The sequence below is a fragment of the Apteryx rowi genome, unplaced genomic scaffold, assembly GCF_003343035.1.
Source record: "Apteryx rowi isolate R43461 unplaced genomic scaffold, aptRow1 scaffold_966, whole genome shotgun sequence".
NCBI lineage: Eukaryota > Metazoa > Chordata > Aves > Apterygiformes > Apterygidae > Apteryx > Apteryx rowi.
Genome location: NW_020451278.1, coordinates 28,666 through 55,588, shown reverse-complemented (window position 1 = coordinate 55,588; position 26,923 = coordinate 28,666). Strand labels below are relative to the sequence as shown.

At 39.5% G+C, this 26,923-nt stretch overlaps 1 protein-coding gene across 1 annotated transcript in view; it reads right to left on the bottom strand.

Annotated features, from left to right (window-relative positions):
* The window catches only part of ENOX1 (ecto-NOX disulfide-thiol exchanger 1), a 126,561-nt gene that overhangs the window by 82,162 nt on the left and 17,476 nt on the right, over positions 1 to 26,923 (bottom strand). Inside the window, exons 2-5 of the mRNA XM_026054748.1 lie at positions 25,604 to 25,800; positions 23,604 to 23,810; positions 17,031 to 17,264; positions 2,646 to 2,858 (exon numbers count right to left, since the gene is read on the bottom strand). Of these exons, the coding sequence (XP_025910533.1) occupies positions 2,646 to 2,858; positions 17,031 to 17,264; positions 23,604 to 23,810; positions 25,604 to 25,800 (851 nt within the window). The remainder of the gene's footprint in view (positions 1 to 2,645; positions 2,859 to 17,030; positions 17,265 to 23,603; positions 23,811 to 25,603; positions 25,801 to 26,923) is intronic.

Genomic DNA, 26,923 nt, shown 5'->3' with positions numbered 1-26,923 from the left:
TAGGTGACCCTGCTTGAGCAGGGGGGTTGGACTAGATGATCTCCAGAGGTCCCTTCCAACCTCAACCATTCTGTGATTCTGTGATTCTGTGAAAAGTTAAACATCTGGTTCAGAGTCATGCCATTTAAGAGTCCTCTATGGGCAGCAGAGATTTCGTCTCACTGGAAGGGGTGGGTCTGATGATTCATCCCCTAGAGATGCTTTTTTTTCTCTACCAATTGTAAAGAAAGCCCAGAATTATCAGCTGAAAATGGGACATCTAAATTTTAGACACCTAGATCATGACAGAGGAATGCCACTTCGTGTTTCAAAAATCCTGTAATATTTATGTCAAATGGCCACACAGCTGCAGCATGACACTGGACTTTCAAATCCTTACTGCAGAAGATCAAAAGTGTTTTTTACCGCTCTGCAGAACTTAATAGACCACACACCTATTTTGGACACCAAGTATTATCAGATTCATCTTCATAAAGCACACTATATGTTACAACCAATTAGGTCAGCATGTGGGAAAGCAATGCAAAGGGAGACATGAAAAACATCCCTCATATCAACTCAAATACAAGAAAAATCTTGAAAAGTGGAAGCTCACTTCACAGTGTCCATGTTTAGTAATCTCGGTAATATACACGTGTAAAGCAAAACATCATCCATCTGTTCATGGCAAGTTTGCAAAGAATTTTAATAAGACACATTAATGCTAATAATGTCCAGTGTTTATGATGTTGATAAAATAACCAATGTGGAGCATCTGGAATGCTCGTAAAATTTGTTCTTATAGAATTCACAGAGTTTAACACTTCCCTGAGCCTGTCTTTTCACTGACCTCATTCTCATAGGCCAGATCTGTCAGAAACTCTCTCCTTCCCAGCCATTGCTGTGAATGTGTCATTCTGAGACTCATATTTTGAAGCCAGACCTATTCTGTTCTTGTAAGTTCAACATTTAGCACATTACAGAAACAAACCATATAGCCAAACTGCAAATTTCCACCTGAAACTACAGGGATCTCTATTTCCGAGTGACAGATGTTCCACAACAGTTGGTGACAAACAGGCTAATTTAGACAGATTTAACTAAGGTTCAGCCTGCTGACAATGGGGGATTTTTTTTTAATGCAGCTAAAGAAGGCATTTCTGGATACTAGAGCTGGCTGTTGCACATGAAAATACAGAGGCCCTGGTGTGAATTGAACAGCACAGCCATGTGTGGTGCCTGCATCTCTACCTTTTAGTTGCTGAGATGGAAGACAACATTGCCTAGGCAAATTACCAGGGATATTAGTGGATCTTTAAATTTCTCTCACTGAACATATGTCCTCAGAAATCAAGTGCCTTTGGACCAGATTCCTTCTTCCTAAGTTTAGGTATCTAAACTTAAAGGCACTAAAATTAGAAGCACAGTTGCACTAGATCTGAAGTGGTCTTTTGAGGTGCTTAGCTCTCCACCGCCTATGCAGGAAGCTTTACAGGGGATACTTTCCTAATGCAGGAAGCTTGAGTGAGGCCATTCAAGCATCTGTCTTTAGCCCTAATTTTTGAATGATGACTGCTGAGGTACCAGTATATTACTGCAGGAAGGCCTTTAGGGTTTATTTTTTGTGTAAAGCTTAGGGGTGTGATTCAGAAGTTACAATGCAACAACTGTATTGGCCTCCATCTGGTGAATTGTCTTGCTGTTTGTTTTTTACTTGCATACTAGAGCTGGCTCCAGGCTCCATCTTTATGAGAACTACAAGGCATCTTGCTTGAGCAGCGTGAGGTCATTTTACCATGTGGATTAGACAAAGGAGATGGACCCAAAGATATTTCAGGGACATATTAAAACCCTGCAACAATGAAATGTCCTCTCCTCTCCTCTCCTCTCCTCTCCTCTCCTCTCCTCTCCTCTCCTCTCCTCTCCTCTCCTCTTCTTTTGAAGAAGACCTCTAGGCAAGTACCCCAGTTACCGTTTTATGAGGGAAACCCATTAAGGTAACTTCATTGATTATATTTCTGTATTAAGGAAATAGCTGCCAGCACTAAATATTTAAGGCAGTTTATCTGCCAAATTAATAATTGGCATCGTAATTAATAATTGGCATCGTATCAGTCAAGCAGTCCTGCTGCCACCAACAGCACAGCATATTCTTTTACTGTGGAGGTGGCTTGACATGCTGTGATTATATCCCTAAAAGGTGTTCAATCCTACTTCCTTTGACCTAAACCTAGCCTAAAAATATATCCTAATTGTTCTCTAGTCTGTAACTGACCTAGTTAACTAGAATTCTTATACCTACAACACAGGTTAGAAAACWCTTCTCTCCACATAAAGCATGGTCTTTGTTCAGAGCAGGGATGCTTCTGTCTGGTTTGCTCCTGAAGCGTTATGTCTACATAACTGTAGACAATATGCCTAGAGCATGTCTAGAGCAAGCATCTATTAATAAAAAACTACCRAAACTTTGCTCACCTTGAGAAATAAGCTCTTAGGAATGGTCCTTGTTCCTCCAAATTGCCATAGAGTATGAAATAGCATATGAAGTAGAATATGACTGCATTGCAACTACTTACCCCCAAACAAACAAATAAATGATAAAAAAAACCTACTACCACCACCACCACCAGCACTACAATGACACTGGACAAAAAGGGGTTACTTACATTGAGTGAGGATCCCTGTTAAGGCATTTTTAAAACTCTCCTTGGCTTGCTCCATTTCTTGCTCATGAGCGGCCTTTTCGTTCATGAGCCGGCGAACGTGGCTGTTTGCCGACTGCACCATCGAATAAAACTGGTTTGCAGAGCGACGATTCACCTCGCCTCGCTCGATCCAGGTAAGCAGCACTGTGATGGCCTCTGAAAACTTGCTATCATCTAGGACAATCAAAGCACAGGTTTTAAATTACAGTTATAAATATCCTGCTGAGAACACATTTTCTGCTCCGTGTCACATTAAAATCACCGTAACTCGTGCTCGCACTATATCATACTGGGCAACTTTTGGGTCCTTTGTTCTACCAGATATAGGAAGCCAATACAGCCGTGTGAAGCTCCATAAATCTTCCTTCAAGACTTATTTTATTATTTTAACAGTGCTCTCACGACACAAAGCAAAAAAAATATATCAAAAAATCCCTGTGGCCTGATTCCTCACTTACACAATAGCTCCCTTAAAGCTGTTTTAGCAATACGAAATGAATTTACATTGGGAGTGACAGTGACAATGATTGTCAGGCACCTTTATGCTACCAGAACCATTGAAGAAATGAAATCTGTCCTTGCTAATCTGCTTGGCCAAAAGCTCAGTCTTGGAGCTTGGGCTCAGCCATGCTTTTGTCAACAGATTTCACTAACATAGCTTTTCGAATTAATGAACGATGACTAAGCTGAACAATTCCTACTTAAAGCACTGATTAATTACAAGCAACTGCTTTGAACAGATGATGTGTTTATATTTACTATGTTGTTTTACATACTTTTTTTTAAAGGAGCCCTGACAAGTATCTGGATTACTGCTTTGTGTTTACTATTCAGGTAACTAAAGTTATATTTCTCTGCAAAATATCAATAAAACTCGTGGCTAGATTTTGTGCCCTCCTCCAAAGTAATCTAATTTCTTCTGACAGTGCTGTCAGCTTCCTCAGAAGACTTTTAACGCAGGATCCATTACACTTCTTGTTTCATCAGGATTAAGGGGACACTTTTTTTTTTAAGTCACATTTAGGCTGAATTGCAAGAAAATTTTATTACAACAAAGAGTGTCATCCTGTGGAACCATTTTTGTGCAAATCAATCTCATTTTTTCCCCAGGTTTTTATTTTTTAAACTTCCATTTTTTAAATAAATCATTTTAAATACTTCATCTGGTCCTTGTTGTTTAGATTTCTTCACATATTTTAGATGGTTGGTATATATTTCTATAGGGGAAGGTATAGAGTTTTGATGGGGAAAGGTAGTATGTTTATAACCTAAAGACATTTAAGATGAAAATTAGAAAATATTAAGACCAACCAGGTTAAAGGATGCAGAAAAGTGGAACAAAGTAAGGCACTGCATTCCATGTGCAAAGAATAAATGAAATACTAGTACTTAAGTGATGATTTGGACTTTTATTCTGAACTACTAATCACTTCCCTAAAATGTGAGGAACCTAAAGTACAGGGAGGAAAAATGACATGCTCTGTGCTGACAGCTTGTGAAGAATAGGTTTTACATTGCCTAATCTTTAGCATCTTATTAACTGAACCATGCTTGCAGCTGCAGCAAGGGGACTTGTGCTCCACAAGCGGGTAAGCATGTTCATCTGAGATCCCTGAAAAAATTCACATAATAAGAGCATCATAATGTCCTCTCTTTGTACTATGATGTATTGTTTGTTACTTTATATTAACATGTGATTCTTTATCATCATTTATTAAGTAATTGTCTCATGGGAGGAAGATTCAGTCAGGGGTCTTTTCTTTCCCTGTTGTCCCCTTGGATAAACCTCCAGTTCCTGCCTTTGCTGGATACAGACAAGGCAGATATATATTAAGTGGCTCTGATGAGTAAAATTAGCTGAACATGGACCTCAGAAAAGCCAGATGTACACAAGACTTATGCAAAGTGTATTCATTGCAAGAAAACACTGGGATAAGACTCCCCAAGCTTGGGTAAAATCTTCAGCCTGCTGAAATACAAGGGAACTGGATGTCATGGATTTGCCAAGAACTTATTCCTGGAATATAATGTTTATTATAATTACAGTAGTCAATAAGAATAACCTGTTATGGCTTCTGGGAATGTTACTATGCAATTTCCTACAGCCAGGTCACTCTGTGGATGGCACCAGCCTGTTAACACTGAGAGTGCGGTTGACTGTGAATACACAGTGACTACGGCTGAATGTTCCTCTTTTAACTTGTAGACATCACTATCTGTTTCATCACATGTAATTCATCACCCAACACTGAACTATCATTTAGAGTAAATTATTCCATTCAATCTAAGTCAAGACACGAGCAGCAAAGTTGGGAGATATGATACGCAGAAGTACCCCTGAAGAGGTAATGCTGTGACACTTGAAGGAACACTGTATAGAACTGAGCAAAACATTTCATGGAGATGCATTAGTAAAATCAGTTGCACAGACCCATTCTCCCTTTTTCTTACTTTAGTCTTTCCACAATACATGGCTGCATATTGTTTTGCTATAGACTCCACATGAAATAAAAACACACCTCCTTTTGTTTTGTTTGTATCAAGCACAGTTGGTGTCTATAAGAGATGCTCATAAACATGCCATCTTTCTGCCAGATAGCTTTAACCCATCTAAAAAGACACACTGAAAAGCTGTTTTCAACATATTATATTGTCAGACAGTTGCAGAGGTCTGTGGGCCTGTTATAGTTAATTCATGGCTCTGTTCTAGCAGGAGAAAAAACCTTTCACTGCCAAGCATCAGAAACTTCATTGATTRCATAATTAGGAGATACATTAAAAAATGCTAGAGGGTAATATATTCACAACAGAAGCACATTAGTAAATAAAATCTTTTCTCCACAATTTTAAAATTTCCTCATTTCATGTTTGTTTCTAACTTTTACATTTATGAGTCTACTACTCAGTGACTGGCATAAGGCGACTCACAGTGAATTAATTTTCTTTATCCAAAAGGCAGTGACTCTTTCTGAGCAATCACAGGTTCACTTGGAAAATCAGATTTCTATACCAAGTTGTTCATTAATTTTTCATTTAGTAGATAAACAGCAGAAGAAACACAGCAATGGAATCTAATATAAGCAGAGGATGAATTGTCCTATGTTTGCAGCCATTCTTCAAAAAACTACAACAAAACTCCTCATTCTATTCAAAATTATTCCCTTGAGGTAGGATACACAGAAATATACAGTTTAGAAACACACTCTTAAAACAGATTCCTTTATATAAGAGATGTTTCAGTGCGTAACTGTTCCTTTAAAATGAGCATACAGTGAATTATTCCTTGCACTTAAATATTTTCTCCTCCAAGTTACAGCATATTTTAAGCAAATAGGGAAGGATTCATCTCCTTTATGTCAGCATCTAAGTTAGTACTCTTAGGCTCCCGGTACAGTCACAGAAGGAGATGGACACTTCTCGGACATGCTTTGTTGGTCCTCTTTCAGCTGTCTACTTGAAGGTGAGGTGAACTGTGCCCTGGAAGTGCCTGTTTCCCTCAACTGGCTGTAAAGGGAGCCTGCGGTGACTTGCTCATATATAGACATCCGTGCAACAGACATCTGCATTAGGTCGGAGGAAACCCAACTATAGCATGTGTAGCAGTTACAGAACACCTATGCAGTGTTTGTGTACTTATGTCAGGTTTGCAGTTGTACTGTAAGCTGTGATGTACGGTATTTCTTTTAAATATTATTATTCTATTGAGGATGGCTTGCTGGGCGTCTGTTGATAGAGATTTTCAGGTGCTCCTAGACTCAGTTACAGGCCTCCAGAGACAAGATATTCCAAATTTCTCTTATATCAGCTGAAGATATTTGGCACTTGAATCCTAGCTCACAACTTAGATGAAAAGAAATATAAAGAAAAGAAAATGCATCCCTAGAGCTGTCTGGAAAATTGTCATCAGGGATATTTCTATGAAAAAAGAGGGACAATTGTTGACAAATATTTTGCATTTTTCTTATGATTTGACCCTCTCTAAGCAACCCCAACTGGCATAAACTTCTTAATAGAAGAAGCTATGACAAGAACTGCTACAAAATGGCATACTGGGGACAAATGTAGGAAACAAAGATTTTACTCTCAGTTTATGGAGTTTCCTTGGTGTAGCACAGAGCAGAATTCAGAATCTGAAATTTTGTGACTACTTGTCTCTCGGTATTAACCATTTGCATAAGGTGCTATCAGGACAGGGGTGACAGTTTCTAAGGCCTTGATCATTAGAAAGGAGATAGACTAATCCACCACTCTGAAGCCAGGCATTCAAATATTCAATTATTACTATCATTTTCACATTTACAGGCACATTCAAACATAGACAACTTTATATTTCTATATTTAGAGAGTGACATTGTGTGCTGTACTTCTCACTAGGAAAAGATGGAACAATGGGGCTACAGTTGCTTTCAGACATTTTAGGCTTTTTATCTTCCCAACACTGCACTTTTTCAAAGGTTTGGAAAGCGTCTGGCATAATTCACACAACACTGGGGGCTTGTCTAAATTAGAGCAATCTTGCTATGTTGTCCTATGGTCTGTGGTGTTTTCCAGAGCCTGCAGCACATATCAGTTCTTGCACCTAATCTTCCTCCCCTAATGCAATCTCCTAGACTTGCAAGGAGATGTAGAAAAGACTGAGCTGTTACCCTTTATGCTCATGCCTACACCTAGAAAGTGCCTGCACTGGCTGCGTGTGTTTTGGGTTGTGTTAATGATCTCATTTTTCTCCAGCCCTTCTGTAAGACGGGAAGGGGTAAGTGTGCCCTTATTCTAAGTTCTGCCCTGACCATTAGAAATCCAGTTAACAAATACTTCATGAAGGTGTCATTGTAGCTGAGAATGACTGTGCTCCAGCATGTGTATAGAGAGGCTTATGGGATATATCTATGACAGCTTGTCCTCTGTCAGCTGCAGCTGTGCCATAGGAAGACAGTATGTCCCCTGTCTCGTCCCCCGCTGCTCTTCACTGTCCCTTTGCTCATGGCCACCCTGCCCTCAGGTCTGTCTGGAGGCCCACCTCCACCTGGAGGTCCATCCACCTGATCACTCCCCAGTTCCAGTTTGTCAAAGCAAGCCCAGTCCTGTTACTATAGGAAGTGGTAATGGCCAGCTCAGAATGGTGACTTCTTTAGTCCATATCACTGCAGCTGGGAAAGGATGTTTGATCAAGGTTACTGTCAATGTGTCATCGGATTTGGTAATTTATTAGCCTRCAATAAAGATTTCTAAACTGAAAACACTGAATTTGATACAAAAAATAGTAAATCACAGCAGGTGGCTGATGTGGGTGAATCAAGCCAGGGAAAAGGTTTACTAACCTCACTCATAAGTAAGTTCAGCACAGGTCCCCTGTGCATCAGGAACAATTTGCTTCCTAGCACACAACACATTTGATGCCACAATGCTGACCTATTTTTCTCTTGGCATAAGAGCCTCTCCTGCACGCTGTGCCTGCCACTGACCTAGAAACATGTCTTCAGTCTACCACCCTCAACCTCTTTTTTCCCTGGTCAAATAACTTATATAACTGTAAATTATATATTTGTGCAACACACATATCAGTCTGGTACTTCTGGAAGTAATAACTTTTTTAACCCAATGGCACTACATAATAAGTTAGCATCGGAGAATTCAGATTCTCAGTGCTAAAGGGTTACTTTTAAAGAATGATTAATCATCCACCTTAGTATTTTTAAATAGCCTTAACTGTATTCTATGCCCAAGAAACCTTTTCAGTTACATAATAAACGATCAGCTGAAACTAGATTTTTAAATATATATATATATATGCATATATATACATTCACTAAAAGATACCCCCAAAAGAAATCTCTCCCCACTGTGTAATCAATCTCTTCCAAATTCAAATTGCACAAGATTCTTTCAGAGGTGGGTGTATTGTGTGAGACACAGAAATCCATTATCTTATCCTGCCAATGCCATTATTTCCAATAAAATGTAATTATGAGGGTATTGAGTTTCCCCTCTATTTCTCAAAGTCACACCACAAACTTTCAGATCAGTGAGCTGCATTTTCCCAGTTCATAGTAATTATCTTGAGTCATTTTGCAGTGCTGTACATTTAATCAAGTGAGTTTATATTAAAACCTTAAAATTTACCTTGATATAATATAGATTAGGTGAGGGAGGACTGCTTTTAGTAGCACACTTAACAGCAAACATATTCCTTTCAGGCTTGCAGAGCAAGGTACCCAGGGAACTGGGTTACCAGGCCATTGATAGCTGAACCCACCTTAAATTCTTTTGCCAGGAGACAAAAGAGTCCTCACGACGTGCCTGCTCATAGCCCCTCTGCGAGGCTCTTTGAGCCAGATGTATTGTGTCACAACAGATGTCAGCAGCATATGGAAGAAGGAAGGGGAAAAGGATGATCTAAAAATGGGAAGGGTAAGTGAACAGATTTGACACTAAAGCACTGGAACATGTCTATTATAGGTCTCTGTCTTGATATACTACTAATAAAAAAAGATTATGATAAAAAAAGGTCTGGAATTAAGCAGCAATTAAACTTGGCATTCATTGGATTTGCTAGGAGGATTTCAGCATTGCCTCCCTTTCTGACGTAGGCTTGCACTGAATTCGATCCTTTCTATGTGAGACTTGCCTCCTTGGATAACCACACCGCTTCTGCAGCACTCCAGAAGTCTGGCTCTCGAATACACAGTGATAAAGAAAGCAGTGTGGTTTTCTTCTCAGTGAAATATCTTATTTTCCAAGCAATTAAATGTTGTTTATATTTCAAACGATGTGCAAGGGTTGAGATTGTCAGGCTTGATGTTACCTGAATCTTGCACAAGATGCATCCCCAGTTAGTTCATTCTACTGTAACTGCCATCTATTTATTTAAATTTCCAATCTGTTCTCTCTTCAGGGGATAATACAGTGCCTGGCAAAGAAGCAGCTTCTCAGTTTTTCAAATTATATTTTTTTAAATGGAAAACCACATGAATAACTTTTCTGCACTCATAAAGAGACACTGTATTTAAAAGGGAGGTAAATACCAGGGTATTGTATATGGCTTGCAGATGTTTATGTCTCCTTTTCCCAAAATATTTAAAAAACAGATACTCAGATATGAAAAGATGTCTTTGTTAGATAGTGAAACTATTTAACTACCTGCAGACAGATGTAGTATTTTAAAAGAGCTTATCTGCAAGAAGCAGTTTCTGGAGATGATACCGTTAGGTACAGATATGCTTGAATTAAGAATATCATAATGTTCAAAACTCTGCTTTGAAACACAAATGTCATAAGCACACATTAAAATGATTTGTTCCAACGCACCTGACGGAGCAGAGTTCCACCTAAAGATAAAAGGTCAACATGTTCAGCCTGCCTCTCTCTAGTTGTGTGATGTTCTGAGTGCCACATTACTCAACCATTTATAATGCACTCATGAAAACAGATGTCAGAATATGCAAATTTGCTACCAAATATCTACTGACACATCTCACTGTGCTGTAATAAAGCATCTGATTCAATATTGAGGAACCAAAAATCTGAAAGACACATACCAAACAGAAAAGCTGCAACGAACCAGAAGACAAAATGGTCACATTTTTATAATATGACCTCAAATGCCTTTTAAGGAGGAGGATTCAGATTTACAGTCACACTTCACTGTAAAAGACCTTGGTTTCCCAGAATTCATATCTATCAAGTTTTTGAGACATTTCAGGAAGGAAACATAGACTTTTACCTAAGGCAGATGAATGTCAGAAAGCAGGCCAAAAGTTTAATTAACCAGAATTATGCTTAGCTGTTATTTTATTCAATAGCAATCAGATATAGTTCGTTGAAGCTATGTACACTTTTGTGTCAAATTTTGGAATATTTGGGTCAAAAAGTATATTTGAAGAATACCTTTTGAAAAAGTAAATTTTTCCTTTACCATTTTTAAACAAATTGTGCTGATTTTTTTTTTTATTTTTCCTTTCCCCATCAAAATCTACTTCAGTGTTTTGGAAGATCAGGAAAAAAACAAATAAAAATAACTTCTCATGCAAAATTAAACAGTGGTTTTATTTTCTCAGCTGGCTTGCAAACCTAAAATAATTGGTACAAACCAAAAAATGATTGGCACAGCCCTGGTATGAGAAGGTATGAGAAGGAGCTCACATTCTTCTCCATGTCACCCATATAGCCCAAATGTTAAAGCTCATTTCATTCTGATAAACTTGGCTCAGTTCTCTTCTGTCTTCCAGTTCTAAATCTTCTACGTGCTGGAAGAAGGCTTGTAAACTTTACATGGAAGCACATGAAAAATTTGAGTATTCTGTGACAAGTGGTCTTTCCAATGCAGTAAAAGTTCACTTTATATGACTATCATTTCCTTGGGTTCTCCCTTTCCCCAGGTCTGGTTGTGACCAACAGAGACATCACTAGTAACCATGAATTATCAACGCAGAGCAACTCAAGTTTAATCAGTTAGAGTTAGTAGCTTGGATGCATATTTTTAGATCTGCAGGCTCAGATTCATGAGGCCTAGACACAAGGTACTGGAAATGATAGAAAATGTCACTGTCAATGATAGATAATGCCACATAGTGAAAGGGGACAATAGGAAAATACATTTCATAATGAATTGCACTGCTCTATAGTTTAATTGGTTTCCCTTGTTATTCCCAATGACTTCTGCATAAATAAATGTTCAGAGCAAGTTCTTTCTAGGTATGAAGGGATCTGGGTCTGGAGCCTGGTCCATTGTCAGCAGGAAATGGAGAACAAGTCATGACCCTCAAGCTTTTGCAGGTGTACAAGGCCTCACATGCACTGGAGGCATCTTCCCAGTCCCAGCCACCAGGCAGTCCATTTTGAGAAACCAGTTCTTATTTTCAGTGAAGCTCCTTACCAGTGCCATGGCATGGTAAGGGGACTTGTGCAATGGGAGAAAATTACTTTCAAATGTAAAAATTCAGGATGCAACACTTGGTGTGGAGCAATGTTCATTATCTCCTTAGTTTGCTGTTGCATGAAACACCTGGCAGCACCAACAATGTCAGAGAAGCTTGGCATTCTGGGCAGCATTTCAGACTGTTGGAGTGGACAGCTGCTTTCTCCCAAGAAAAATGTGATGTTACGTGAAATGCGACTGGGACATTTGCTGGGGGTTAGGCATTAACTGGGGCCACTGAGAAGCAAGCCTAGAAAGTCTGAACATAGATTCATTATCCCCAAAACAAAACAGCCCAGAATCTGAGACCCCAGTTCTCATCTGGGAGACAGGAGGCCTCAGCTCTGCTGTGGAAAAGTACAGGGAATTTCAAAACGGGAACAAAGTACCCTTGCACTGATTCTACACTGTTAYGATGATGTAAAAAGGCCTCTCTGTAAATAAATATCAGGTCCTGATTCTTAAAAGTTTCCATGGTACAGGTCACTATTTCAGATGCTGCTGCAGGAACAGAAAAAATAAAATAAAATAAAAAGAGGATAAATACCTCTAAGTAGCGACTCTCCTAGACTATTTCCTGAATACGCATCTGGATATTTTACAAGAGGGCATAATGGTAATAGCAAACTGTTTACAGCTGTTTGCAAATCTTATGGCAAGGCAGAGAGGACTTGATTTTCAACAAAGGCATACAGAAGTACAAAGATCAATTTACAGCAGCAGTTCTTCTCAGGTCTGCATCCCAAGTTCTCTGAGCGACAAAATAGGTGGCCTTCCTGGCCACGCCTAGCAGTAGGATCCAGAAGCACCTTGGTTGCTCTCTTCTTAATAAACAAAAGCAAAGGACAGGGGACGAATGTCTAGCTCATGCAGAGCTCCTTTCTGGTCCCAGTCCCCACAGCATCTGTTCCCAAGCCCTTCTGGAAATGCAGCAAGCAAATGTCCTGAACATGCCACATGCCAATCTCACACGCCCTAAATAAAAGGTCTGCAGATCACTCTTTCAAAGAATAAGCTCATCTCCAGCTGGAGTCAGGAAGAAATACTGCCCCATGGTACAGTTACGTGTGGTTAAGTGTGTTTTGAGGTTTTATAACTTCCTCCAAATCATTTAGCGTTGGCCACTGTCAGAAACAGTGTAGCAAATGAGACAGACCATTGGCCATGTGGCAAGCCAGATCTTTAAATGATTTGCAATGCCAGAGAAGACATGTGCCTTCCCATCACAGGCAAAACCCATGATTTGAACAGCTCCTCTCTTTACGACAATGTTTGCCATGACACTGTTTAAGTGCCAACCAAACAGCTTAAAACTTTACTAAACATGGGATGAGTTAGGGGAATCACATTCCTCTGTCTTAGGAAATTAACAATCCTACAACAGATATGGATATTCTAGAGATGAGTTTTCTCTCAGATGATAAATAAAATGTTTTTGGCTCTTCTTGCAAAACCATACTCACTGTTTATAAAGTCCTAATAAAACACGGTTTAGTAAAGGAGAAGGCCAACACATTTTAGATAAGTATTTAAAGCCAGTATTTAAAGCCATCTATGTCTAGCTGGATATTGATAAAACTTAGGCTGCTGGTGGTAGATGCTGTTGACTGTCATACTGACTACTTGTTGTCTTTGGGTAGGACTCAGCTGCTCTCACTTGCAGCTTCTGGAAGATATTTGTTGAAGTCTGATCTGGACAACATAGGTTCTCTTTATGCTCAGTGAGACAGGCAGTTCACCTCTTGTTAAGAGTTGTACATAGGATAGGTCAGAAATTCTTACTTCATCCCTTTAACTAAAGGAAGCCTAAGTTGATCAGCTCATACTTTGAAATCTGACTTTTAGACCTCTAATGTGTCTCTGTCTTGCCCATGGATTCCAGGATGGGGCTCATGCCTACTTAAATTATTAAACAGTTGGCACTGATTTTCAGTTGCAGAGAGAATTTGGGGGGGGATAGCACTACAGTCAGCTGCTAGATGAAGGTTTCTTCCATAAATATAGGTGTATGGGTAAGGCAAAAGATCTGGCTTGTCCAGTAACATGCCTCTGATAGTGGGCAGTAGTGGATAATTAGGGAAAAAAACATACACTCTTTAGTGTGCTAGTCAAGCTTTCAGGAATTGGCAGCCCCAGGACAACTTCTGTGACCAAGAGGTCTCTGAGCATTGTGTCAAACCTTGGGTGTCCTATTTAATTCCTGACGACTGTTGAAAATCACTATGTTTTTATCTGAAACAGGGCTTCAAATACCATGTGAATACACAGAWGTTTTGCACTACTGTTATAGGATGATTACTGCCTCTTCTGAACTTCTTAACCATCTATCTTCAGAGTCTAACTTCACTAACAGGGAACTGAAGATGACTTAGAAGGACACGGCAGTTTAACTGGGGATCCCACTATCAATTACTTGGCAGAGATTTTACAATGAACTTTTGTTTCCAACCAGCATAAAAAAMCCCTCTATACTCTCTCACCCATTTTCCCCCACAGCAGTTACTGCTATATCAGGTGACTTTAGCACACGAGATGAATAAGAATATGCTGACAATACTGGGGCAAGAGTTTCCAGCCAAGTCTGGCACGCTAAAACAATGATTTCTTTAATCTTCTGCTGCAGTTTGCAGAAGGTGGAGAAAGATACTGTCCCCTCTATTACAGACTCAATAAATATCTTAAGACTGCAACAGGAGACTGGCTGGTGAGCCTAGTTCATCTCTGCTCAAAGTCAGTTTTTCCTTGCTGTCAGGAATTTCCAAGGTTATTTTGACAACACAAGTTGCTTGGATTCAGATCAAGTTGTCTACATCAGTGATTGCAAAGCAGTATCTTGGGATGACAGATGTTTAGCTTTTTTGGCTTGATTTTCAGCTAGTGTTCAGTGAAGTTCTGGAGGCACTGCAGGAGCTAAAACCTGTAAGCTGGGTACCTGCACTTGAGTCTCATGAGTTAGCAGAAAAGCTCAGGACTCTTTTTCAGTGGGTACCATGGGGAGATCATGGCTTTCCTTAAGGAAAAAACTGCAAGGCATCTGTTCAACAACAAATCTTTCAAGGTACATCCTGCCAAGAGCAAATCTGTTTTAATCTTTCTTTTCTTTAGGATGAATTGTTCAGGCTTCTGTGGCAAAGCAAATCTGGTGATATCCAGAGACCTGAGATTCTGACCCCAACTTTTTTATGTGTGTGTGTGTGTGTGTGTGTGTATGTATGTATATATGTGTATGTACGTATATGTATATGTGTGTGTGTATGTATATATAATATATGTGTATGTGAGTATGCATTATGTACATATACATATATCTTCTGTTAGCTTCCCTTAAGCCCATATTTAACCTGTGAGGATGTGATGACATGTATTGTCCTTTGCCATGGTGAAAGAAGTTTCTCTAGTGGTTGCTTCACCTCTTTTTAGGATGTCACATAGGGCTCATGTAGTAAGTCTGTGTGGCCCAAAGGAAACCATGATGTTCTGTCCTATTCACTCATATGCCATTGGAAAGGTTAGCTAAAGTGTAGGACTCACTGATATATGACTGAACCCCACCTCCACTTTCTATACTACTTTGTATAGGACAAAACTTGGAAACAGTGAGAAGGGAGGGGACTTCTTTGGTTCTCCTTCCCCAAGAACCTATGCAGATGCAGGGCAGATGCCATTAATTTTGCTCCAAGGCAATGACTAATTAGCAATGTTTTTAGAACTACAGTACTTACTTTTGTTGGATTTTAATTCATAATTGCTTATATTTAATTCTGTACGTTTCTGAAAATTTATCTGTATTTCCATAGAAATAGTAATGTGCATGGTGTTGGTCTAGATAGCAATCAAAATATTGCTGTATTAAATTTGTACCTATATGCCAAGCTCTGCTCAAATGTCCCTCAAGAGAGCCAAAGCTCTAAAATCTTTAATAAGTTTTAATTAAGTATGAGCACTTCCCAGACTGCAGAGAAAACCTTTCTAAATATAGACATCTTAAATATCTTGCAAAGATCCAACAGTCTATTGCCCCAAGCAATGGCTAGCCATATGGAAGAAATTGCCCAGATTACTTGCATATTCTGGCTTAGTTCAGGAAACCTCTAGGCCTTACTATATAAAGAGAAACTTCTAGATAAAATATTAAGTCCTAAAATATTCAGTTGAAAACAGATTCTGGGAACAGATGGATCTAAAACTCTGTATTCATACTGTATGGAGGAGCTGGACTGGAAGCTAGGTAAGATTTAAAACTGTGCTTATACTTCCTTGGGCCTCTTCCTTTTTTCCTGATCTATCAGTCCTTCGGGGTTATCGTAACAATCTCCTAGTTACTTAATGAATTAGTTAATAGAGGAGCGTATTTGGCCAGAATATCATTTAGCCAAACTAACAATTGACCAATGTGACACTGACAACTAAAAATGGCCAAAGCAGTACTCAAAGAGACAGTAGGGTGCATCTCTGCTCCACACTCCAAGGATGCAACACTTGGCATTGTCCTTCTCTGGTTTTCCAAATGTGTTTCGTGGTTAAAACAGGAGGCCAGTGTGTTGACAGCTAGACAATCTAAGTCTAATCTGGATACTTCTGAAACAGTGGCAAGAATCACAGTTTCTTGTGACCTGGCACACAGTAGAAGTAACGCGCTTGGCCACCACATGGGGAAAGAATGCCAAACACAGTTGCTAAATGCTAAATGAAAACAAATACAACCCTAAGGGGTAAAAGGAGCTGTTTTCTTGATTATTTTTATTTTTTTACTGCATTTTTTTTTTTTACTTTTTACTTCATACATTAACTATTAAAAGCAGAAATCTTCAAGCCTTGAAAAATATTAATGGAGCATGGAACCCCCCCCCCGGCCCCCACAAGCAAGTAAACACATACCAGAACAAAATACTATCATCTTCCACAAGTAATTTTAACCCTAAAAAGAGAATGAAAGAATAAGTAGTGTGTAATGGAGATAAATGTTACCACTGCGTCTGAAGGGCACATGAAAATAAAACTCATGAGGGCAATTTAAATATCAGAAATTAGGACAGAAACATGCAGGTACTATGAGAAAATATTACTCAGTGATAGAAAGATTTTAAGAATTGGGCCTTAAATATGAAATATTTGTGTAACAGGCTGTCTCATTATGAGATCATTTCTAAAATAGATCATGACAGCAACTGAGCAGCAAAAAAACCCCAACCTTCTACAGTTTTCTGAAGGTCTTGTTGTAGTTGTTAAAGCACAGCTAGATGGAGAGATGTACATTTCTAGCAGGTAGGTGAATATCATTATGATCAGAATAGAACTGGCAGAGGAATGGGAAAAGGCTAACAGGGTAAGTAATGAAATACATCAGAGAGAAATCAGTTCCCCTGTTTTGACTTCTGGGTGGCTCCTGCTCTTGAGAAATAATATATTGAAAAGTATGAAATGCTGCTTACCTTTCAATTTTTCAGCCAGCAAAGCAGCTTCGTGTTCAGAATAATGCATTATTGCTGGAGGAGAAGGAGGGCGCAGTCTGTCTTCTTCCATTTTGCGTCTGTGGCGTTCTTCCCTGGCCAGCATTCTTTGTTTGCATTCCCATTCATAAAAGTCATCTCTTGCCTGAGCAAAATCAACATGAAGGCGACCTGAATCCTTTTTGTCTGTGCTAGATCCTAATCTCATGCGGTAACCTGAAACCAACAAGCAGAACTAACTGTTGCAGGACTTCTTTGCCTTTTTTTTTCCTTTTTTTCTCCTCAAGTGAAGTTAAGTAAAAAAATACATTCACATATTCCCACTTCTCTATGCAGGATCTATCAATCATTTTGCTTTCACAGGAAGATAAACATTCTTCAGTTCTTTTTTCCTTGTGATTTTCTGAATCACCTATCAACATAGTAGGCAGCTGAAAGAAATAGTCCCAAAGGTACAGAAGTTGCATCAAAGTTAAAAAGTTTCTCAGAATATGTCATTATTTTACCTGATGCTCCCAACCTTTATGTGGTCATACACACACACACACACAACCTTTATGGGAAAAGACTGAAATTTCTGAAAATCATGACCATAGATGAATGAGAAAATTGAGCTACATAAACTACCAGGCCACAGAGAGAGCTGTGTCATACCTGTGTTGATGCTAGATCTCAAATTTTGAGGCTTCCCAGGTGCAAACACAACATCACAAAAATCTCCAGCAAATACAGACCATCTACAAATTAATTTGGTATACAGCCAGTCTAAAAGACAATTAAGTTTAGCATTCTTTAAAGTAATTTTAAGACTGTGGAGCAGTTTATTAGATATTTGCAAGACCTCTTTCTGAAAAGAGAGTGAAATCTATTGTGTTTCACCTCTCACCAGTGTTCTACATATTCATAATTTGGTCAATGCATCCTCTGTGAAAGCTAGCAGCTGCAATGGCATGGTTTAATTCAGGGGCTGTACAATGGCATAAAAGAGCCCTGCTCTGAACTAAAACCCTTGCCTGCTATCAGAAGGCAAACAAATCATGCTAAAGCAATAAAAGGAGCCTTTTGCAACTACACTGTGGAAGAACATACTTTGGGCACCAATCTTTTTTCAAGTTTTATTTCCAAGGCTGAAGGATACTTGCAGAGAAATTTGTCTAGCTTTTAACCTACCGATTCAGGGGAAATGTGAGAGAATGCTACAGAGAAAGCTGTAAACAGAGCATCCAGCTGCAGGTAAAATCAATCAGTCTGCACAGGGCTAACCCAAATTACTTTGTGCCAACCCACTGCAGCAGCCTCTGAAGCAGAACAGCCCAACAGAGATGTCTCAAATCATGGGATGCTAGGGAGTTGTACTCCATGCTGAGCTGGCATATAGTAGGCTTTTCAGAAATACACAGTACTACAACCATTGTATAATAACTCCAGGGACAGGAACTCCTGCTTGAAATGCCAAGAAAAGCATTATTTGCTGTTTTGAACAGCAAACCAAAAGAAGCTACCTTTTAGTCTCGAGGTTTGTCTCTGGTTTAAAGAGTTTCAGCACTTCACCACCACAGTTTAAACTTGGTTTCTAACTCTCTCTGGAAACAGCAAAGTTAAGGTTTGTGGAGGGTGTGGTAGCAGAATTGGAGCACCTTTGCAAAAATGCATACCTAGGTGTATTCTGTTTTACTGCTGTAAGAGCATCTCACTGTATGAATACGAGGGACTGGCTGTACTACAGCACACATGAGACAATGGCTTCAGAGACATTAAATATCCATATCCTTAAAAAAAAAAAAATCTGAGTGCCTTTTCCTTTGACATTTTGCTTTCAAACATCTTGTGGAGTTCAGTTAAGTAGCCTGTCAATGAGGAAGATGTATGTCTTTCAATTTCCAGTAAGGACTCCAAACCCAAATGGAGAACTCAGTCTAATGTAAGAAATAAAAAGGCCCTCGAGGACAAAAGGCAACAAAGACTTCTATGGAACGGACCAAATCTGGTCTCCAACGTTTGCAAGCTTGGGACAAAGTAGGGCCAAGTATAGCAAGATAAGCAAACAAATGATTTGTTTGTTGTTTTAAACTTTCCTCTATTCTGCTCTGCTTTCTATTGCTCCGAGGAGCAAAAACTATCCTCCCCCCCCCCCCCAAATGCTGTTTATGGTCATATATGTAGCTCTAGTCACAAGGTCTTGAAGGGAAGAATTACAGATACACTATATTCAGTGAGATATGTTAGAAGAAGAGTGTGGGTGACCTTTCAGAGCTGGGCCCTGAACTAGTAATGAGCGGATAATTGTGCAGTATTATCCCCAGAGGTGTAGGCATGAAGGGGTGAGCCAAAAGTGGTCGGGGTGCAGCTACCCTGATAACCGTGACAAATGTTACCCCTTAGTTCGGCTCCCCACTTGCATTCCTCAGATAGTGACTGTTCTAAGCCAGAAGAGTGTTATCAGCAATGTGAAAGGACATTGCCAGGGTGCCAAGTCTCATGAACCTAAAATTAGACCTCCCACTTAGGCTGTACTTTTCAGGAAGACACACTCTCTCTTCCTCTTCCCTGCCTTTCTCCTCCTGTGTCAGGAACACACTGGGTATGGACAGACTAAGACACAGAGCACTGAAGAAAGCAAGACTCTTGCAGGCTTCAAAGATCCACTTAATCTGAATAAGGAATGACTGAAAAGGACTGTGCACTTATAGCTTACGAGTATACCAGCAAAGCTGAGTTTTACTAAAGTAGCCCTTATTTTTGAAGTAGATAAGGATAGTTTGTGGGGGGGGGGAACAGTCTAAATTTCAGTCCAAAACCCAGTATTCTATGTAGCGTTGGACAAAGAGTCCCTTTGGGTAACCAATTTTAAGTGCTCCCAAATAACAAATTTTTGAAATTCCCTATGAATCGCATTGAAAAAATCTCACTGTTGGTTTAACTGTTTAGACTGCAGGTGACTAGGCAGCCAATTGGCACAGAAACACAGAATAACCTGGGTTGGAAGGGACCTTTGGATGTCACTTGGTCCGACCTCCCTCTCAGAGTAAGGTCAGCTTCGATGTTAGATTAGGTTGCTCAGGGCCTTGCATCTTCCCCTTAATGAAAAAGCAGATGCCTCTTTGGCATGGCCTCTTGCACCTTCCAGTCAAGCTTTGGGGACACCACAGTACCAATGGCCTCTCCAGTGAAAAGCAGACTCTTAGGCAGGTCAATATCCAGCAAGATGCTGTGTAGGAATGGGTGCACAGCATCAGGCATTTTTGTAGACGGAATCCCCAGACACCCATCTATAATGGCAGATCTGAGCTAGAGGGCAGCTGAAGGCTTTCTCTTTTCCAATACCATGTATCCTTATTGATGTTCAAGGGTGTTTTGTATGAGAGAACAACCTGTCATTTCAGACCCCTTCATGCATGGGCAATGAATTGCCCTTACAGAACCTTTTTCCCAGCTCTTTGCTCAGGACTGCAGCTAGCACTAACTGTGTGTCTGGCCTGTCATTTTTTATTTCAATTTCACACACACATGAAGGAGGAAAAGATTCTGGCAACTTGCCAACATCCTCACCTTAAAGGAGCAGCTATAGGAAAATTAATGAGAGTGATAAAGAAAAATCAAACACAATATTTCTGTATCACAGATCTAGTAAATACTCCATGGGTTGACTTACCTTTGAGTGTTGCTATATTGGGGATCAGCCAATAGATGCTGTCTAACTGGGGATCTAGATCAGCATGTTGAGGTACACATGCCCCTGAGAACTTAAAAATAAAGCCAGTACACAGTACTGAATGGAAACCCACATGAGAAAATAACAGTGCATGAAAAATGCACACTCAGACTTTTGAGGTCTAAATTGGTCTGCCTCAAACATCCTATTTGTCCCATAGTCCCAATCCAGGGCCACTAATATTTGCAGGAGTTACTGAATTGTCAGCTACAAGAGTAAAGCATGTACAGTTTGGAAAAGGAGCTTTCCCATGGGCTGATGTGTAGATTTTAGAAAGTCTTCTCCTCTGGATATCAAAATGCAACTTTCAGAGCTAAATGAAAACATCCCTTCCTCAGGTTAGCTCTTTTATCATAGCCACCTATCCATTTTCCAATCTCCTTTTCATATGCGTTTACTTGAGGAAGGAAGAAAAACAGTGATTAGACTACTTAATGGATTTTGTAATCACATACACTACTGTCATGATAAGCATGGGATAACTGCTGAAGATAGATGAGATTAGATGGGGTAGACAGATAAAACCGATTAGATAGACAAAATCATCATTATACTACAGATATCAAAGGCAAGATTCTCCCCTAATATAGCAAGCATACTATATTTAGCACAAATTCTGTTTGCATGTCTCCTTTGTCTCTTGCAGGGAAAAGAAAATGCTTTAACAATATACTTTTCTCCCATCATTTCAGAATACATTATGTTTGAAAGTAGAATGAAGACTGGTTAGAAAAACTCACTAATTCAGTACAAATAAAACACGCCACTATCTAGTGTCTGACCTTCCCTCTCTGCAGTGCTGGGAGACAGTCAATACCCCATGTTTCAACTGCAAAGTTGTACAGAAATCAGCACTGGTGGCAAAAAGAAGTGAAATTTGGCTGCAACATTCACCTGCTTTTCTCCTCCCTCCCTCTCAGCTCCACTTGTTCTTTTCTTGATCTGGTTAAAGACGCTAGGCAAAAAGTTTTAGAAGAAGAAGTAAAAGGAGTGGAGGAAAAGAAGGATGGGGAGGGAGGCTGTGGAGAGAGGGTCGCACGGAAAATAAAGGGAAGTGGAGGTAGCAGAGCAACTGTGAAGAAAGGAAAAGGAAGAAGGAAGGATGCAATAAAAACGCAGAGAAAAGGTTCAGGAACTTGGAAATAAATTCACAGGAAATTTAGGGAAGAAGGATCCACGCTCCTTCGCAAGTGCTCTGTTACCTGTGGAGATGGATTCTCCTTAGGAAAGAAGTTGGAAGCTAGGAAATGTGCTGCTTCTTATTATTATTACTGTTATGTCTGTAATCTGCTACAATAAGATACAGTGTTATCGAAGTAATAGGTGAATAAACAGGAAAGATGGAAAATTGGAAGGGAGGATGAGGAGGGAAGAAGAAACGAGCTGAAAAAAAGAAAAAAGGAAGAAAAACAGGATGGAATGAATATCTGGAAGAAACCTTAAAATACAACAAGATTAAAAAAAAATCTTTAACCTCACAAAACTCGTTATTTTCTGTAGCTCTTTAACAGAGTTTTAAAAATGGCCATCCTAGTTAAAAACAGAAGCAAAACCAAAAAAATAAAAAAACTTTGTGAAACAAGGGAGTGAGGTTTTTCCTGACCATGAATTTCACTTTCTGTCAGGATGAAAAGGTCAGATGTTCTTTCTTTTGTTCTTTTTTATTCTTTTAAGATGGAGTTGATGGTGATCTGAGACACCATTTATTTGTAACTGTGTGAGCTTCCCATGGACACCTATGGGACTTTGAGCTTATGCCCATACTGCTAAAAAAAAAAATTGTCAGGATGTGAGCTCAGATAAGGTATCCCTAATTGTTATCTCCCTCCCTGGCTCCATTTCGGGTGGTCCCAATGAGTCCCTTCAAGGTAACCCTGAGCAGGGTGGCTGCCAGTCAGCCTGTGCCTGGTCTTGGCCAAGGAGCAGTCTCTGGCCCTTGTTTATTTAAGAATAAAGGTCTTGCATTTGGGAGGAAGGTGCTACACTACTCTTGTGGGGTAGAACAAAGCTTATGGGCTTCTTCAGGACCAAGAAGGAAAGATGAACCTGCCCATGGAGACAAATATATACAGGGGATGGGATCCAGCTCAGGTAGGTGAAGAAGAGCTCAGGTGGGAAGCAAATACTCATATGAAGGAGGCTGTAAACTTAGGTCACTGACTGTCACTGAAGCTTGATCTGAGAGAAAGCAGAATTCTTGTCTTGTCTTGTCTTGTCTTCTCTTCTCTTCTCTTCTCTTTTTTTTTTTTCCTGTGAGTTACAGTTTTTAGTCTGTTCCTTTGTTTGTTGGAAAATAAAAGGTTTTGAAATTTTACGCCCAAATTCTTGTAGCACTCATTGTCTTGGTGGCAAAAGGCATAGCCTCCAGATGGGTCTCAGAATGAAACCTATGCGATAGCTAAATACATGCAAGCATAAAGGTAGAAGGTATTCAAGCTGCACTACAAATCTATAAAAATATGCCAACGAAATTACCAGCCTATCACAGAAATTAGCACTGGAAGACAGCAGCATTCCTGGCATAGTGCCCTCCTCTTTCCACTACCTCTGAGAAAAACTATATAAACCTGTGTAAACCGAAAATAAGATTGTACTGTAATGAATTTGAGGATCTGTTGAATTGTTGTGGGTTGGCAGGAAATTGCTCCTGGGTAAGCAACATACAAAACTGCATGCAAGCCTTGACAGACACAGAAATACAGAATTGCCCCTTGCCACTCCAAGCTAGAGCCACTGAGCTCAAGAAAGACTTGCTGAGATAAAAGCTAAGAAAATAAGTAAGCATTARCATCACAAAATAACAAATGAGAAGCAAGGAAAATCCATTTAAAAATGTGAAGTACCAGAAAGGTAAATGGCTTTATCAACCATGAACTCCTCTGCAAAACGAATGTGACAAAAATTCTTCTTGCTTTTCCGAATTGCTGTTATATCTCCACACTGCTCAAAGACTTCCTGAATAATTTCCTCCGTTGCATTTTCTGGTAATCCTCCAACAAACACTGTTTTACACCCAGGAGGTCTCTCTCTTGTTGAAGGTGGTGGAAGATCTAAGTAAAAAGAGAAATCACATGGGAATATAAAATTTGTCTTTTGATCCATTGGTTCTATTCATTCCCATAATCAGTTCTGGGCAACAACAGTTATTTTACATAGCATGGAGGCATGCAAAATAATTGTATATTGTAGAGGTTATCCAAAACTGACTACCTGAATCTAAGCTTCTTCAAGTTTTAGATCGTGTTTTAGAGTCTAATCCCTCCCACTGTGGGTCATTTTCCAGGGCAGACCAGAAGGCCTAAGAGGATCTTTTTTTTTCTTTTTCCTGCACAGCTTCTGTTCGAAAATAAGCAAACCGAGAAAATACTCTATTTCAGATCAGGAGAGCTTCTGCACTGATTTGACCACAATCACAGATCTCAAGCATTGGTGCAAATACATCCAGAGCCTGAACTCCACTATCTGTGGTTCAGATCCATCACTGGCCACAGCCAGCAAGTTATGCTAGTTTAGCCCCTCAGAAAATTGGGCCACATTGGGAAGCCTACTCCTGGGCACTTGGTCTTGACAGCTTTCCCYGATCTTAGCATAATTTCATTTCTCTCTCAAAGCACAGAAGCAGAGCAAACAGAAAAACAAAGTGGGAAACATGACGAAGTGACAACATGATGAAAACTCTCTGCTGGTTATCTCTTTTGTCTTGTTGCCAGATAATGGAAAAGAGGCCAGAACAGAGGCAGGATAACCTACGTTTGCAAGTACTCATTTAGCTGTGAAAGACCATGAGATGCAGTGACTTCCAAATTTTATATATATATATATATATATATATATATACACACACACATATATATATGCACACATTTAAATGAGCAAACTATAACATTTTTGAAGGTTGTATAAAAATATACTGTCATAACACTTCACCTTGTTTATATGTAGATTACTAGTGCACTTGTTCCTCTAAAAATAATTCTCTAAGAAGAAACTCTGATTAACATGATTTAGGCTTTTGGCCCTTTAGCACAGTAAATGGGGTTGCAGTCTTGAAATATATATACATATACGCACACACAGCCAGTTTGATTAAACAATGATATGGGTACACTGCAAATCCAGAGCACCAGACTATTTGCTTAATTTTCTCTTTTGTCTTCAGGTGATTGTGAAAGCCGCTGGTCTGATGGCTCTGAAACAAAACTCCTGAGGCTAACATACACAAAACTAGATTTTGTGCTTTGTCCTCATGCTGCTGGCTCAGTGGGAAGAGTTTCCCTTTTGTGCAAAGTCCCAGAAGGGGCAGAAAGGAAATTGGTCCCTGCTCTCAAAGAGGAGAAGCAACCCATCTTCCTGCTGTGTCCCAAGACGTAGCTCTCCTACCCCTTTTTCCCCACGTTAGGGACTGGAGCTAGTTGGCATTTGGGCGTGAGACACCGTGTTCAGTGTCATGAGCCCAGGGCACACAGGCCCAGGTTGTTCCCACTCAACCGTGGGCACCTGAAGGGGAGCACGGAGATGATCAGCACCATATAATCAACACAGAGAGATGGATGTCTTCAGGGAGTGCCAGGTGCCTAGTTTAGGTCCGCTGGTTACATTGCCAGAGTCAGAGGGGAGGAATTTTGGCTACAGCCCCGAGTTGCTCTGCGTGCTGTTCAGCGGGTGCCTTGCAGGGATGGATAAGCATGCTCTGATATCCTACCAAACTTTGCACACAGAGCAGAACTTAGATGGAAACACCATGGTTACCTCCACGTCATCTAAAAAATATAATCTTTATTACATTAAAGAAAATCATGCAATATATTTAGGAAAATAACATTCTTTCGTCAGACCCACTTACTTGGGTTTGGAGGGAAGAGCGTGCAGCTTTTGCAGTGAATTATTTCTTTGACTACAGGCACATCTGTTGGTGGTGGTGGTGGCACTAACCCCATGCCTGGTATCATTGGGTTAATCGGAGTGATTCCAGTCATCATGCTAAGGCTTGGATCAAAGCCTGGTACACAGATTGAATCTGGAAATATATAACATAAAATCCTGGCTTATAAATCTTGAAACTACTTGTCACTAGTTTCTTGCACAGACAGTTTTGCTTTAGTTTTTTTTTTTCCCAATCATTGTTGTTAAAAGAAGGGAAAGGAAGAGGAAGAGAAAGAGAAAAAAGAGGCTGCGTTTTCAGTGATCTATTACAATGAAAAAAATTAAACTATGCATAAAGAAGGGAATGTTACATAATTTAAAATATTAATATGACCAAGTAAAAAATTAAAGTGTAAAAATATGCACCATGATGATCTGTTATTATCTGGAATGCAATTTTCTGTTTCATAATGCTGCTGTGTTGTTTACATTGCCTTCTGACCCAGAGTGTAGGAAGAATATCATTTAACATCAATATGCCCTCTTCATCTAATTGTTGGAAAGCTTTTTCACAACATAGCCTTCTCACATAAGTGACCTTGATTTAGGAACACTACAGAGAAAGCTCCACTTCTGAGTGTTTTATATAAGTCTAGTCAGTCAAGACTTCTAACCATTTTTTCCTGGAATATAAACTGCATAGAATGAGGTCTTTTTGAACCTTGAAATTAATTCTTTTTTGTCCTGTTATTTAATTGGATTAGTAGATTCTCTTCAACACACATATTATTAAAATACACCACTACAGTCCCATAAAGTAAATGCCTATTTGGCAGATATTACTCTTTCTCCTTCCTGACCTCTTTGCCAAGAGTTCCATACATATTATTTAAAGCTGAAACAGTTTTACTGGGGAACACCAGTGCTGTAACACCACGAATTGTAATAAGCAGATGTTTCAGACGAACAGAGGGCCAACTTCTGAAATTTGCTTTTGTTAAAAACATGGCTTTGGGTTTTTTGAGGCATAATGAATAAAATATTTTGAGAGACCAGTCTCTTTGTTGGCATAGCACTGCTGCTATTTGGCATCATCAATTATTTAAAAGAAGACAGTTACTTTAGTGTTCTACAGGTTTTCTGCTGAGTTTTCTGGCTAGCAACTGAAAAGTACTTAATGAGACATGTAAACATGGGATTTGGTAGCTTGGGAGCTTGTTTGTTTTGAACAAGCAAAGAGGGAAACAAGTCCTTTTTTTTTTTTAATGTTTAGGAAATTTGAACTACGTTTTACACAAGG